The following is a 17,306-nucleotide window of genomic DNA, read 5'->3' as shown; positions in this document are numbered from 1 at the left end:
TGTGTCCGGTCGTTTGGGCTTTATTAATGCAGCAGCGGTAGAGGTTTCATACAGCATGAAAACAGGGAACGGGTTTCGTTTTCATGGGGATTCTGACCTTCAAAACTTCACGGTGCATGGCTTTAAGACCACAGTGTCTCGGATTACAGGTATCCTCCGTGTCTCCATATGGAAGCTTGCTTTTGTCGTTAAATTAGTCTTAACTCCACACCACTAAATCCACTCTGCACCGGAAACCTCCCAGAGTCTTTCGTGAAGAAGCCTCCAGCGGCGACCACGCGGGCATAGTTTTTGCACGCCTAGGTAAAGCAGTAGCCCGGGCGAGCGCACGTTTTATACTCCCCGCATGCTCAGGTGATTACTCTGTAACAACTAAACGGTTTACCCACATTCACGCGGTGAGATCGAATGATAACAAAGGTTATAGAGCTTCAGCCTCTTCTGTGGAGGGGTGGACAAAGTTGTCCGATTACCTGAGTGAGTTTGAACAATTTATTTTTCCAAGTTGTTGACATTTCCACTAGTGCAAGCTCTTATGACACACTTCTTATCTCCACCTCAAATGTTCTCTTGATAGGTTTCCCACGGGAAAATCGGCACATAAGAACGACAGTGTCAGTAATCAGGAAATGTCTGACAATCCTGTAAGAATATACAACCTCTCATTAAACTTTTTTTTTTTTTTTACCATGCTCGAATGAACACTGCTTGAAAGCACTAAGGTTCTTCCCCTGTCAAACACCTGAAACTGTGTGAAAAATGGATTGGCGCCTGACCTGAGGATGCAATAACATGGAAGCCACTGAAACTGAACAAACCTTTATGGAAGGTTGTGCAGTGTGTCTGTGAGTGCGCAGATTTTATGCAGATGCATTTTTTTTTGTGGGGTTTTTAGAGTTATGCAAGTAAAAAAATACAGACTTAAAGCACAGAGTGTGTTTGAGAGAGACCATGTTGGACTTGTTAAAAAAAACCAGATATATCAAGTAAATGATGCAATATGTATTGCATGCACTTAAAACAAACAAACAAACAAACAGTCATGTCCTGTGATTCCTCTTCATCAATTAAGACTGTGCTGTTTCAGAGAGGAAAACCCTAGATCATGGGGTTCCGTAACTTTGGAACCTTTTGAAATTTTTGTACAGAAAAATACTAATTAATACATATAAAAGAATAGAAAAGTAAAAGTTGATCCATATACTGAGTTTCTTGCATACATTTTGGAAGAGCAGAGCACCAAAGGTAAGTATAAGCTTTAAAAAAACCTCTAGAAATACATAATAATGTGAGTTTTTGATAGTTTACTAGCTATATAATGTGGAACAGGCTAGCCGCTATGTTTGCTAGACAACATTGCATACAAACTGCTTATCTAGCTAGACAAAGTTTACAAACATTCAGAAAATGAAATAAAAATAAAATTATGCCTATGCTAGCCTTTATCAAAGATCTCAGGCTCAGATCATGAATAAAAAAAAAAATTAACTGGATTTGGGTTTTGCACTTTTTAGGCATGGTTTTTTTTTTGCATGAGGCAGTCACCTGGGGCTCCCATGAGCCAATGGCCAAATACAAATGAGGTGCATTGATGTTAAATCACTTATATGAATAGATTTTTACAAGCTTGTTATCTGCAATTATGTTTGTGTGTGTGTATGTGGCTGGGTTACTATCAATAACATGTGAAGTGATCATGCTGTCGAGTTCTTGTTTGACTGTTACAGTGCACAACTCATTAGACGATGGAGATATGTAAGTGTGTACCTGGATTCTGAGTGCGAGTCCTTTGATGTTGGTCTGTCGAAAACCTCCCGGGATCTGTGCTGAATGTGCTGAATGAGAGAGAGAGAGAGCAAGAGAGAGAGAGAGAGAGAGAGAGAGAGCAAGAGAGAGAGAGAGAGAGAGAGAGAGAGAGAGATTAGTCTTTCAATATAACAGCAGTGTGAAATGCTGGATACCTCCTCTCCCACTGTCCAAACCTGGAAAATGCATAAGGCAAGTGAACATTCCAGTGTGAGTTCTACCCACACACCGTCAATGCTGGCTTGAGGTACACCATGTGGGACTTGGCTTCTCAAAAGCCTTGCTGCACAATAGTCATTGTCATATGGAAAGGACAGTAAACTCCCCAGCAATGCCTACTGAATGTATATATGTGTAAGCCTAAATATAAATGAACACATTGTAAGTGGAACACATTTTCGCTGTGAATGAGGGATCATTCATGTAATCATGATGAGACCTTATAGGAAAGGCTAACCTGGGTAACGTCAGTATAACATGCAACGCATGATCAGACAGCATTCTTAAAAGTGCCTGCCAGTATTTATAATACCTGTAGCACTGTCATCTCTCTCTCCATCATTCTCTCCATCATTCCCTCTCCCTAATGAATCTACATCATCTTACCTTTTTGTGCACATTGAGCATATGAGCTATAGTGTAGACATGCTCCACCCTGTACAAGTGTTTATAAATGTATAAATGTATATGTACTTTTACATGATCTCAAGACAAACTAAATGGGAATTATTTTTTATATGACCATTTTGGGTTAATATGCCATTTGTGTGTCCAAAAAATAATTCACAAACCTTTTGTTCTTTGATTCACAAAACCCAACATCTAGAGCGACACTGAAACATATACAGGTTGTGCAAAAATGCCCCTGAGATAATCCAGCATATAGCAGGATGCAAGATGCTAGCAGGTAGAGCATACATGGAATGATGTAACCAAGTGGTATTATTCAGAAACATCTGTGACTATTATGGGCTGGAAGATCCAAGGTCAAAGTGGGATACACCTGAAAGCAAATGACCAGGCTAATATCCTGTGGGACATCCAGAAACAGACTGACATAATGACAATGGCTAACTGGACATAGTAGTGATGAACAAACAGTAGAAGAGGGCCAAATACCAAGGGCTGAAAGAAGAATTAGAAGATATAGACAGTAAAAGGCAATAGTGGTTCTCGTGGTAATCAAAGCTCTAGGGGCTTCGGGACTCTGGGAGACTGTCTGTGGCAGATCCCAGAAACACCATCTAAGATCTCCATCTAGAAGAGTGCAGTCCTGGGGACAGTTAAGATGTTACGCAGGTCCCTCACGTTCTCGGGCCTCGGATAGTGGACACGAGCTCGAAAGCAAAATGGCAAAGCAGGGGAGGGCAAGTGGGGAATTTTAAAATATTTTTAAAGTGTAAGTGTACTCTGAAACTGATCCCAAACCAGCCCGATATGGGTTAGGTTTGGAGACTGTGCTGGCTGTTCCATCACTGGAAGCCTACCACCTCAGTCTTGTCTAAGGCTGCCCTGTTATATCCTGGGCGTATGTCCTTTATGGTCATTGTCCTACTTTAGGATGAACCAGTTGGTGAAACAGTTAGATTGTAGAACCGGTAAAACAAGAAACAGTTACCAAAGGTGGAGAATGAACCCCAGCCGTTTTTTTGCAAGGTAAACAAATACCCGCTCGACGGCGGCAGCTATACAACTAGCAGTCTCTATATTGCCCTTCAAAGGAACGGAGGACGACAAAACCAGAGGAAAAAACTAAACACCACGCAGAGCATGGGAAAAGGGAGAACCAAGGATGCCACGGGATGAGTGGCAGCCCTGATATAAAATAGGTATGAGCCTCCCATTGGATAATTACTGCATGGGTGATTATGATTCAACTGGCAACAAGTTATTTAACCCGAACTGATGCAGTGAGTAGCTTCTCATTTGTTAAACAACCATGTTGTAAGACATCCTGTGGTCGTGGAAAAGATGTTAATCTGTTTCAGAAGGATCAAGTTATTGGCATGCATCAGGCAGAGAAAATATCTAAGGAGATTGCTGAAACTACTAAAATCGGGTTAAGAACTGTCCAACGCATTATTAAAAAGTGGAAGCACAGTGAGGAAACATCATCTTCAAGGAAGGAACGTGATCGGAAAAAAATCTTGAATGATCATGATCGGCGATCACTTATACGTGTGGTGAAATCAAATCGTAGAAAAACAGTAGAACTCAGGGATATGTTTAATAGTGAAAGTAAGAGCATTTCCACACGCACAATGCGAAAGGATTTCAAGGGATTGGGACTAAACAGCTGTGTAGCCTTAAGAAAAGCACTTGTCAATGAGGTTAACCGGCAAAAACGGCTTCAGTTTGCTAGGGAGCATAAAGACTGGACTCTGGAGCAATGGAAGAAGGTCATGTGGTCTGATGAGTCCAGATTTACCCTGTTCCAGACTGATGGGTGCATCAGGGTAAGAAGAGAGGTGGCTGAAGTAATGCACCCATCATGCCTAGTGCCTACTGTACAAGCCTGTGGGGGCAGTGCTATGATCTGGGCTTGCTGCAGTTGGTCAGGTCTAAGTTCAGTAATGTTATGTGCCCAAAGAATGAGGTCAGCTGACTACCTGAATATACAGAACGACCAGATTATTCCATCAATGCATTTTTCTTCCCTGATGGCACAGGCATATTCCAAGGTGACAATGCCAGGGTTCATCGGGCTCAAATTGTGAAAGAGTGGTTCAGGGAGTACGAGACATCATTTTCACACATGGATTGGCCACCAGAGTCCAGACGTGAACCCCAGTGAGAATCTTTGGGATGTTCTGGAGAAGACTTTGCGCAGTGGTCCAAATCTCCTATCATCAATACAAGATCTTGGCGAAAAATTAATGCAACTCTGGACAGAAATAAATGTTGTGACATTGCAGAAGCTTGTGGAAACGATGCCACGGTGAATGCGTGCCGTAATCAAAGCTAAAGGCGGTCCAACAAAATATTAGTGTGTGTGACCTTTTTTTTGGCCAGGCAGCGTATAAGGCTATCCATTCATTAAGAGTTCTTTTAAAGGCGCCATGAAAAGCTCAACTTCTCATCTCTTACATCTATCACAGTCTCTGCGGTGTGGAGAATAAATAAAGGAGGCACAGTGTCCTGCCATACAACTGTGATCATAATGGTGATTATATTATAATTGTAATTTTGGGAAACCGAGCCATATACATGGACAAGAATCCAGATATGTCCCATTCTTATATTCAAATCCACTGAGCTACTCGTATATGAGCCAGTTAGTATTGTGAGATGTTTTATACTTGGTCTTTGCATTGTTAATAACCGAATTACATTACAGTTGAAAAACAAACATGTTTTGCAGTATTACTACCCCTGGTTTGCAGTCTATATAATTTCAGCACCTCCATTATTAATAAAAGTAGTAAACAATAATGGAGCTGATATAAAGCCTAGAGAAACTCCCTTAATAACATCCAATAATTGCTTCAGCACAACAGAAGCAGCAGTAAACTAAATCTTATAAGTGAGATAGTTACTGAAGAAGCAATAGAGTGTTGAATCCTGTAGAGAAGAGCCTATTCAAAAACAATAGAGTAATACCTCAAATCATTAATGAGTACAATACAAGGTAGACTGTTAGTCTGACAGCTGGTGATGCAGCATTTAGGGCATCACGGCCAACTCCTCCACCAGTGACAGAACCTTAAGGGGCACACATGAATAAACCATAATATGGCACAACAACAACAACCTGATGTTTGTGATTAATAGCGAGCTAAAACAGATCAACGCTAAATATGGTGCTGCGTTTCTGAATAAACTTTCATTTCTTTATTATTTTGCACCTGATTCTAAATCAGGGCAGACCTGAAAAGGAAATGGAAAAAGAGAGTGAGATAAGAACGAGAAAACAAGTCGGGCAGAAGCAAGAAAACTATGATAGAAAACATGGAGTCAAGAGAAAGGATAAAGAGAAAATCCCGCAAACACATATCACTGCTTTGACACTTTGCCAATATCTAACGTGGGTCACAGAACGCTCGCCTCCGTGGTTCGGCCCGCCATGTGCAGTGGGAGGACTGTCTTGTCTGTAACCACACCTGCACCTCGTTCGTCTTTATGTATATAAACCTGTGTTAAAGTGTGCTCGGCCCACCGCACATTACAATGTGGGTGCACATACTTGGCAATTTAAGGCTAATTTACACACACACACACACACACACACACACACACACACACACACACACACACACACACACACATTTGGCCAGGTTCCAGTTCAATCAATTCAGGAAGGTGCAATGTAAGGTGATGTGCTGATTCACACACATTCTGGGCGTAGCCTTATAAAGTAAGATTAACCTTATCATCTTATTTATCTTCTTGACAAAGCCTGAACCGTCTTTTATTCGCTTCTCTTTTGACTTCTATCATTTAAACTGAGAAACCTGCTGAGACACAGAGATTGACATTGAGAGAAAGGGTGAGTGAGCAGAGCAGGACAGACAATATAGGTAAGTATAGTCATGTAGAAATATACACACACACAAACAAACACACACTTATCTATAATGATTCTGTGGCCCCAGGAAATCTTCATAATATCACTGTGTGTATGTGCATGTGATCTGTTTTAATAAGGTCAAATCAATTTCTGTGATTAACCTCATCAACCACCTTATGCTCCAGTGTTATTCCAGACCAGAAATTGATCACCCATACGTGACATGTCGCGCCACACAGATGAGAGATTAATAACACTATCACATTCTAAGATACATCTGTCAGAGCCACCTCACACATTTGTTTTGCTTAAATGAAAAGAAACTCATTTTTTTTTTTAACAATTTATGAAGTATCAGTCTTAGTAATACTACTAAGCAATGACTGCATTGAATGAAGGCAATCAATACGATTGATAAGATGCCATTTTCTTGCCAAAGATCATGGCATATGCTTGATAGCGCTGTTACAATATGCCAAAAATGATGATTGATTATTCTTTATAATAAACACATATGTTTGAACCATTCAAATATCTATATTTATACTTTTGTCTAAAAGAGTGCAAATCAATAAGCCTAAAGCGAGAAACAGAACTATTTAGATTACATGAAATGGGTAAATAATAATCAAACCACTGGGGACCTGCAGTAACGCCTGAAGCTTGTGTATTCAGTACAGGAGCACTTTTGTATTTTTGTTTAAATAAATTTACAGCACTCAATTCCGAGAAATGTGACAAAATTAGCCTGAGGGATCATTTACAAAATGCTATAAAAAAGTGAACAGTTGGCTTACTTAACCTACATTATGAATGCTAGAACTTCCAAATCGCTAGCTACCTTGCTAGCAAAAGTAGCAAATGCTATCAAACATCAGTCCCCCGAGTTGTGTGACTCCTGTCATGCCATGCAGGGTATTTGTTGCACTAAATTCATTGCAGTGGCCGAGGCCCAGGCGAGACCTTGCCAGGCGGCCACGTAGTACTTCTTCCCCCTCGCACAATCAAATATTAATTTTCACAATCAAATGTAATCAAATGTAAATGCAGTGTTTGTGACATCTGATATATGTAAGCACACACTTTTATTGGCTTTTTCTTTCTCTAGTTGAACAAAGATTCCCGGGAAAACATTTTTCTCACTGCAAAACAATAGAGGTCTTGATACTTTATGACTGATCCGGGGTAGGTTTCCCAAAAGCAGTGTAAAACATGGATAATCTCCAAATGGTAGATCAGGTATTATACTGAACTCTTTCTATTTCATAAGGCGATAAAGTGATTTTTGGGACCCAGAACACAATGGTAAATATTCCAGTATGGAATATTCCAGTATGGAATATTCCATTATGAAGTTCTTTTGGCTTCATATGAACCCACAGACCAACTGTAGTCAGAATACAAATTGTAAATTTGTCATTTGTGAAAAACAAATTGTAAAAGTGTCTATTGAATTGATAACGCCTCTTTGGAGATGGTTGCAAACCTCAATCCTACTCAGATTCAGTGAAGGTGGGATCAGGAGAAGTTGGCCAAAGATTATTCCGAGTGAGATATCAAGCTGACTGCTCCAACAGCTCCAAAGTCACAATATTGAATGAATTCTTGGCCCGGGCTGACTCAGAGGCTGGATTATACAAGCTTCAGATGCACTTAATGACATAGCGTGTGTGTGTGAGGGCAGGAGGGTGTGTGTGTGTGTGTGTGTGTGTTTGTGTGGCTTTGTTCTGGTATTTGGCTAACTGTAATTAACCACACACAGTTAGGGGAGATCATTAGGAAACTTGCATAGATGGTAAACATAGTCAGATACAGTGAATATGGTAATTGAAATGCATGCACACACACACACACACACACACACACACACACACATCCACACACATCTATTCCATAGATATTTTCGTTTGATCAAGATTATTTTTTAATTTCTGCATCGATTAAAAAAACAAAAACAAACAAAACCAGCAGTTAAAAATGCATTTTATACACTTCATTTAGATTAGAGTTGTTTTAATACTGACAAAATGTACAGAACAGAATGAAGTGTGGAAGGAGTCAGATCTCTGCAGAGAGCAATTGGGAGGTCCAGACAGATTTCTTCCTTCTATATAAAAAGAAGAAGATGAGTACTCAATCAAATATGAAAAAACCCACCCAAACTATTCTAGAGAGAAAAATCCTGAAATGACATCTAGTAACAAAACATAGTTATAAAGTGGCGAGCCCACGTGTGTCTGTATATTAGTGTGTCTGTGTGTGCAAAAGTGTTTGCGAAGCATGTCTGCACATGTATGAGTGTATGTGTGTCTGATGTTTTTGTCCATAACCAACTCTTACAGTATCCAGGACCCCTGCCAGAATCCCAGTTCAATATCTACAAAATTGGCATTCAAACAACCTCTAGCTATATACACTGTACAAATTCAAACAAACAAATAAAACTCGAATCACACTGACATCTCTCGCACGCGTTCTGCAGGCCGCTTGCTGCATTTGGTCCCCTCTCTCCTCTCGCGCACGCACCCTGGTCCCCTACAGGACTCCCATGGTTCAGCGTCCGGTCCTCTGGGTTCTCCAAGCTTTGTCCCATTCTGGTTCCTCGTGCACCTGAGCAGGGTCATTACCATGCTAGGACTCTTCAGTAACTGTCTTAGCTGTTCCAGGCACAGGAACAGAACCAAAACGTGGACTGGCATCGAGCCTGCATGGACTGGGTCACAGCACCTAGCTGTTCTATGACTTACTTCCCTTTCCTTCTTCCAGCTCACTGCAAAATTCTTCAGTCCTTTCTTCTTGCAGGGGTTTCAGTTCTATTATGCATTGTTTCCCTCTCTCTCTCTCTCTCTCTCTCTCTCTCTCTCTCTCTCTCTCTCCCTCTCTCCCTCTCTCTGAGGGGTAGGAGACAGCATGCGTCAGGAGATTCCAGAGAAGGAGAAGTGCATGCAATCATTGCATGTATGTTTGTGTGACACACGTTCACACAAACCCTTTCTCTCACAAACAAACACATGTGCCAGTGATATGGCTTTCTGATATATGTCTATGTTTTAAAAATAGTTAACCAAAAAAAAGGAAAAAGAACCACAAAAGCACAAAAAAACATACTCTCTCTTACACACACACACACACACACACACACACATTTTTATACAGAGCACCTACATGGTCTTGGTTAGTTTTAAAAACAGTGCTATTTGTGGGAATGCAGTTAAACAGAATAATGTTTCACTTTGCAATGTTTCTGATTACAAAAAGTGTGTGTGTGTGTGTGTGTGTGTGTGTGTGTGTGTGTGTGTGTGTGTGTGTGTGTGCGTGTGCGTGTGTTTGTGTGTGTGTGTGTGCGTGTGCGTGCGTGTGTTTGTGAGAGAGAGACAGAAAGACACTCACTATAACATTATTATTTTGGCAGGGACAGATCTGTATATGATGTCTTACATCTTAGTGCAAAAAAACAAACAAACAAAAAAACACAAAGCTATAAAGCATCCACACTCAAAACATTTGTTTTAAAACACATTTTAAAAACCAACAATGACAACAACAATAAAACAAGTCGGCAAGTTTTGAGCGGCCACAAAGACAAGAAAAGTTGTGCTGTTTGCCTGTATAAAATTGCTCCAAAATACCACTGTCATTCCAACAAACTGGAGATTTATTTCACATGACTCCATCTTTTTGTCTTCACAATACTTTCTGTCATTCCAGTCAAAAGAGTCCCACACCCCGCTCATCACTTCCTGTGCTTGTATGTGTGGGCGGCTCCACTTCCTGCTGGGTGTTCTGACCCTCAGTCTATAACTCAGATAGTCTCTGCAAGGGTGTGTAAATTTGTCCTCGCAAGCTATACCAGACTCACACAATTGTCGGTGGATGTTTAGGGCCGTTTCGGAGAGTGTGGAACAGTCAGAAAGTGAGTCTGTAGTTTTGTGTGTGTGCGGTGTGTTTTGGGTGTGTGTGTGTGTTGGGATGTGGCTCAGACCTCGGTCTGTTGTGTTAGAGGCAGCATCTGTGCTTCCTCTAAACTGTCCAAGCTTCCTCCCGTTTCTGAATCGTCAAACCCACAGGGGGCAGAGACGTCTGAGGCGGAAGAAGCGTTGACAGACAGGCGCTCGTCGCCACCCAGAAAAGTGCTAAACTCCTCCCCCCCAGAGCCAAGTGGCAGCTGATGTGGAGGCAGATATTGGCTAGGGTGGAAGTTAGGGCGGGACCCGCGGCCTCCACTCAGGGTGCTCTGTGTGGAAACGGGTTGATTGGCAGGTATGCTCTCGTACTCTTCGGTGGGAAGGGGCGGTGGCAGCTGATCATGTGACAAAAACTCCTCCTCCTGAGGGGGTGTGTAGTCACTGTCGATGTCAAAGCCTCCCAGGTAGTAATCCGCCTCCAAGGCCACACCCACCTCTCCTGTCTCATAAGTGGGCACTTCCTCGATGTCAGGGAGACGTGTGCTCGGCAGCCAATCAGAAGTGTCCCAGTGATATGCTGTGAACACAAAGCAAGAATTGAATGAAGATCATAAACAAGGCATTTAGTTTCAAAAATGCCGTGTGAGGTCCTTCAGGCACATGTGAGGACGGCTAAGATGTATTCGTGGGGTCCTCAGGGTCATGTCTGCTCTGCATGCTGTTCAGGAATGCTTCAGACATGGCATGCAACATTCTGCAGCGTGCAGCAAGTGAGTGGCATGCCTGTGGAACAGCCAGGTCACGAGGTCAAAGGTCAGACAGCAAAAAAATGTAATGTTCAAAATACAAAAGCAAAAAACAAAACAAAACAACAACAGTAAGTAGAAAAAGAATATGGAAACAAATGCAAATGCAGCACATGCAGAAATGCATGGAACACAGAAGCGCAGTGACACACACATTCACACACAAACACACACGTTGTAAACAGCCTAAACCTGACCATCACCAAACAGAGGGTGAGTGGGGGAAAGAGAGATAGATAGAGAGAGAGAGAGAGAGAGAGAGTCAGAGAGAGACAGAGAGCGAGAAACGGGTACTGTGCCTGTATAAATGTGGTGGTGTGATGTGCAAGAAAAATCATCTGTTTGCTGGATGATATGACATTTTCCCAAAATGCAACAGCACACTATGTCAGTAATGCAGCACAAGGCAGACAGCGGGGGCAGGGGGAGGAGGACATAGTCACCTCGGCTGTAGGTTTGACCTTGGTCCATAACTGAAACTGGCAGTCAGAGGAGACAAACAGCTCTGCATCAGCACAATACCAACTGCACAACACAGCACTGTGTGTGTGTATGTGTTTGTGCGCGCGTGTGTGCGCGCGCGTGTGTGTGTGTATGTGTTTGTGTGCGTGCGTGTGTGTATGTGTGCGTGTGTGTGTGTGTATGTGTGTGTACATGTTTGTGTGCGTGCGTGTGTGTGTGCGTGCGTGCGTGTGTGCGTGCATGCGTGCGTGCGTGCGTGTGTGTGTGTATGTGTGTGTGTGTGTGTGTGTGCGTGTGTGTGTGTGTGTGCGTGCGTGCGTGTGCGTGTGTGTGTGTGTGCGTGTGTGTGTGGTGGGGGGCTTTCCCTTTGATTTCTTTGATTGAGTATGTCAGGAGTGCCAGTGCAGTGTGACCTTTAAAGCTTCTGCACAAACAGCATCCGTCTTTCTCACTGATCACTGCCCTCTTCTCACATACACACAGTCCACATTTTCATCCCATTCCCCAAACCAGGTGATATGATGCAGGTGCACAGGACAGAGAGTGGATCATGCTCTCTGCTTGAGCCACATTCCAGGGACTCCTCTGAGCTCACGTACCAGATGCCAGACACCCCTGTCAAAGGTGTCTGTGATACATATGTAACGTACCGACGGAGCCCGCGGAGTCTTAACCGGAGCATGAACAGCAAACCGGTACACAACTATGGAAATTGAGTAGCTCTGAAACCAACTGCTAGATACTGCTAGTAATATGAATCTACAGCCGTGGGGGAGTGTGCGCGGCGATTTGGGTTTTCTCTGCGTGGATGCAGAAATTGATTGCAGGTAAAAATGATGGCGTTCAATCCTGTGGGATCGAAACCTCGGCTGAATCTGCACGCGGCCCTGCTGCTGGGCGCTGCATTTTGATGGGATTCATTTGATCTCATTACACCTTGAATTCATCGATCCAAGCAGACATTTGCAGCCTACATATTGATCGAAATGAATACACTCCACCAGCCACTTTAGTAGGAACACCACGCAGATGTGTAGCCTCTCTCTTTCCCTGCATAATCTGCATTAGCCATCCTCGGACTCTTCGCCAACGGCCATTTTTTGACCATGGGACCCCTGGCGACTTGGTATTCCAGTTTGCCACTCAGCAGTGCCACTGTGCGTATAAAAATTCCCAGAACACTGCAGCATCTGATACCCTTGTCTCATAGAGAATGAGAAAGTTTTGCAGCTGACAACCGGACGTTTCAACCATCGACCTCTCCAATTCTGACCATTGATACGTGGGTCACTAGGCGGCTGACCAACCACATGTGCTAGCAGATTACAGCCTGTGGCTGTGCACATAAAATGCACATATAACATTAGAGTAGCTACAAGTGGCTGTTGGGAGCAGGATTTGTGCGCAGATGCAACACCGTGTCTGTGCATAGCGTGATAGCTGGGCAGGATTACGCTGGTGTGGACTCCATGCTGCTACTGCAGTTTCTACATGTCACATGGAACTACATTTCCCATGCAGCCCGTGAAACTGCAGACAAACCAAAAAATGCACTACAACGCAGTACTGCTGCCTGGGTTGCTGAGGTGAGCCCAGTCAAACAGGTTCCCTAAACCAGTAATCTCATTTTTAAGCTAATTTTTAAACTTGAATTTAAACAGATTTTTGTGGCTTCCTTTTTGCCTGCTGTAAAGATCTTGGAGTGGACTGATCACAAGGACACGTGCTGCACTGAATCAGGAACAGCAGTCCTTATCAGTCCATGAGTCCAGGGGACACGGGGCCTAATGCAGAGTGTAGCTTCAAAGCAGAGTAACAATCCTTTTGCCAGAGTGGAAGTCTGAGCAAGTGAGTGTGTGTGGGTGCGTACGAGTGAAAGATTGGGACTGAATGTGGGTGTGAGAGAGAAAGCAAGAGAGAGATTGATATAATGTAAGTGTGGGTTTATCAGGAGCTCCAGGCAAAGCTGGACAGAGTCCAAATTAACACACACACACACACACACACACACACACACACACACACACACACACACCTTATTTGTCTCGCTTATTCACAGCTCAGTCTGCTGCGCTACAATGATGACGTTCGATATAAAGTTCTCCATTCCATTTGTTGAATGTGAGTTGGTCTGTGAGTCTGTGTTTGCAGAGTGGGTGGGGCTAACATTAGTGAGAGATATCGGTCAACAGTATGAAGGTGTTGGCGAGTACCTTCATTTTCGATAGTTTCAACTGCATCATTGACCAGTCGAATTACCGTCACTATGGAAGCTTGGGGAAGGAGAGAGCAATGGAGAGTGGTAAGAAACACACACACCTCCACACACACTCGCACACACAAGGACCTGACGACAGCACAGGCCCATACGACAGACCAGAGGCAAAAATCGATCACAGTGTAAATTCAAACATTTTAAAACACATTAATTCGAGCTCCCATTGGTCCACTGCCAAAGCTTCTGTGACCTGATTGGCTGATGATGACCTGTTCTGTGACAGATGGGAAGGCAGGCATGTCATCATTCCATGTGCTGTGCAAAAAAATTATGAAGGTTGTCTCACACTCACTCACGCGCACACATACACACACACACAAGAACGCTCAAAAACAGGTAGGCAGGGCTTACCATTGTCGTCGCACGAGTCTGACTGGAAGGAGCTCAGTGATTGGACTTCAGAGTTGCTTCCTTTGTTACTGCCTGAGAAACATGTGACCTCTTCCAACATGTCCACTTTCCCTACATACCGAGGTCAAAGATGAAAGGTCAGACATAGCCCATACATTTTCTCTCACACACAGTCTTTGTCTAAGTCGAATACAAGCACAGGCACACACTTGCACTCACACACTTGCACTTACACTCATGCACACACACACACACACACACACACACACACACACACACACACACACACACACACACACGCTCAAAGCTGTGAAGCACAGCAGTCAGAATGAGAAGAAAAATAAAACTACCATACTGAAGAAATTCAATCTCTTTCTCTCTCTGTAATGCTGAGAAAACCCGACTGTTTCTAGACCATTTGTCTGAGATCCATAAGCCCACATCATTCTGTTATGTCCAAAGAGGGCATGTTAATAAAAACATTTTATTGGATAAGTGCCTTTCAAGACACCCAAGAACACTGTACAATAAGGCTAATAATAAAAACAATGTACAAACATGCAAATGCAATACACACAATCAATTAAAAATCTCATTTCTGGCTCCCCCGCCTGCCGGCAGGAAGAGACTTTTAAGACTAGCTTTGAACATAGCCGCAGACAAACAAGCGGCAACTTAAAAGGAAGCGACCTCACCAAGAGGACTCAGCTAAGAGGGAGGAACTTTGAGCAAAAGCACATACTGGAGAGTAAGACTGTAGCAGACTACCACGGTAAGAGGGACCGAGACCACGCAAAGATTTAAAAACCAGCAAAGCCGTTGTACTGGGAGCCAATGAAGATTTTTCAAAGTTGGACTGATGTGCTCCCAGAATCTGTTATGGGTTGAAGCCATTGCAGCTGAATTTTGCACACCCGTTCAAAGCCGGAGCAGGGAGTCCGTATAGTACAGCATTACAGTAGTCAGTTCTAGATGTTACAAAAGCATGGATAATAATCTCAGCAGCAGCAGACCAGAGAAAAGACTTATATGTTAAGTTTAATGAGAAATACCAGGCAAATAAAGGGCAGTTTGTACGGAAAAACACGATGTATACAGCAATGAAAAGCATCTAAGCAAAAAGGGAAGGTATTGTGCAACCAGTTTCCCAAAGTGTTTTGCCTCCTGATGAGATCTTTTGAACATCGGTCCACGCTCATGTCCTCTCTGGTTCAGAGGGAGGAAGGGCCTCCCTATCATGTCCAAAACAGTGACGTATGTTTAACCTTGACAGGAGTAGACGATGGTATCACTAATTGACCAAATCCACCAGTTTTAATACATACAAAATCAACAGATACCTGCAGAGTGATTCTGTGCTTAATACGTTCACTGAATATAAATCCTTTTTAGAGAACGTTCTGTTCTCCCGCCAAAATCGGTGGAACTGGTTGAATGCATGTTTGCTCTTCAATGCAAAGTGAAAAATCTGTGTCAGCATGGACAGATGGGGACAAGCGTCAGAAGACGTCGACGTCGGGCCAAAAGCGTTCATGTAAGCGCTTCTCTACAAGAAGCAGATCCTATTAGCAGGCATCTAATCTAATTTCCAGGCTTAATCTAATTAAGAGAGCCAGCAGGCATTAAAAAGTTGAAATGGTGTTAAGGTGTGTGCATGTCTGCTTCTCATTCATAAATCACAGGGTGGAAAGTCTCTGACTGGAGGGTCTCCCCCATGTGTTCTCTTAATTTGTGCCAGGAGGTCAGGAATTATGGGTGAAAATATACTGGGACATGAACTAGAATCAATAATAATGCAGGGCTGCACTGCCAAAATAGGAACAGTATTATATGTGCACAGGTGTGTGGGTGTAAGATGATGAAAGAGTGAACAAAATTTTGTATGTCATTTGTGTGTGTATGGTTTTTATGAATTATGGTGTGTGTGTGTTTATATGTATGTGTGTGTGTCAACAAGTTCATTTAAATAATGCAGCTTCTGTGATTGGATTGTTACAGCTACACTCACCCTCGTCCTCCCAGGGGCTCTTGCGCAGGGAGTCACAGTCTGATCGGCATGGTGATGCCGGCGGCAGGTTAGGCGCCACGCTGCACACCACTACCCCTCGTCGCGTGGCTCCGCCCAGAATCCGCGGAGACTCGGTTGTTGGGTGAAACGTGCTCATCTCTGTAAGCTCCACCCCTCTCCTGTCCCCACCTCTCTTATCCAGACTCCCACGGGCATCACCAGGGAAGCAGGGCGTATACGCCATTGGTCGGACAGGGACCTGGGGCGGTCCTGAGAGATTCCCTGCCTCCGTGTACAAGTTGATGGGGTCTCCCAGTCCACAGGGCAGGGGCGGGTAATGGCCCCCATTGGCCTTGTGCAGCAGGGCGGCAGTGGCCGGATCCTGGATCATCGAGAGGTTATTCCGCGAGTAACTTTTCTGGAAGACCTTCTTCCGGAATGCAATGAAAAGGAGGATGAGGGTGATGATGAGGAAGAGGACGACCATGATGCCGATGAGTTCCTCTTTGCCCACATAGGCGTGGCCAGCCTGCATGTCAGGCACAAGGACAGGCCGGACCGTGCAGGCTCCACCCACAAAGCCCAGCGTGCAGTTGCAGTAGAAGGAGCCGAACGTATTCACACACACGCCACCGTTTTCGCACTGCTCCCGCGCACACTCGTTCACATCCTCTTCACACCTGCCGGGAAATGCATGCACATGCACAAAACGACGTGTATACACACACCCATGCGCACACGTATACACACACACAGACAAAGATACACACACACACACACACACACACACACACACACACACACACATATACACAGTATTGTGATCTTTGTGAATTCCTGGTCAGATACACAAGCAATTGACTAGTATGTTGACAAGACGGCTTTGACTGGGATACTGTGCTAAAATAAGCCAAACACTCACTTGTATCAGTTACATAAGAAAGAAATGCACATATACATAAATGTATGCATACTTACACACACACACACACACACACTCGCATGTGCACTGCAAAAGCAGACAACTGACTGTGTGCATGTGTGAGGGTGTATCTGTGTGTGAGGAGATACACGGCTAAATGCCACGTAAGTGAAAGTACAGATTGTAAAAAATAATGTTTTAGGTTGGATGTGTGTATGTAGGATTGTGTGTGTGCATGCATGTGTCTTTTTTTTTTTTTTT

At 43.5% G+C, this 17,306-nt stretch overlaps 1 protein-coding gene across 4 annotated transcripts in view; it reads right to left on the bottom strand.

The window, feature by feature from the left end:
- Positions 1–9,643: 9,643 nt before the first annotated feature.
- The window catches only part of fat3a (FAT atypical cadherin 3a), a 109,996-nt gene continuing 102,333 nt past the window's right edge, over positions 9,644–17,306 (bottom strand). For 2 of the 4 annotated variants that reach the window (XM_035534104.1, XM_035534105.1), the window contains 5 exons: positions 16,124–16,803; positions 14,116–14,226; positions 13,700–13,759; positions 11,468–11,503; positions 9,644–10,795 (listed from right to left, as the gene is read on the bottom strand). In XM_035534104.1, coding sequence (XP_035389997.1) covers positions 10,290–10,795; positions 11,468–11,503; positions 13,700–13,759; positions 14,116–14,226; positions 16,124–16,803 — 1,393 coding nt within the window. In that variant the 3' untranslated portion in view covers positions 9,644–10,289. The remainder of the gene's footprint in view (positions 10,796–11,467; positions 11,504–13,699; positions 13,760–14,115; positions 14,227–16,123; positions 16,804–17,306) is intronic. The other 2 variants (XM_035534106.1, XM_035534107.1) reach the window with 1 other exon arrangement.

Source organism: Electrophorus electricus, chromosome 15 (assembly GCF_013358815.1).
Source record: "Electrophorus electricus isolate fEleEle1 chromosome 15, fEleEle1.pri, whole genome shotgun sequence".
Lineage (NCBI taxonomy): Eukaryota > Metazoa > Chordata > Actinopteri > Gymnotiformes > Gymnotidae > Electrophorus > Electrophorus electricus.
This window is presented reverse-complemented; position numbering and strand designations above follow the sequence as displayed.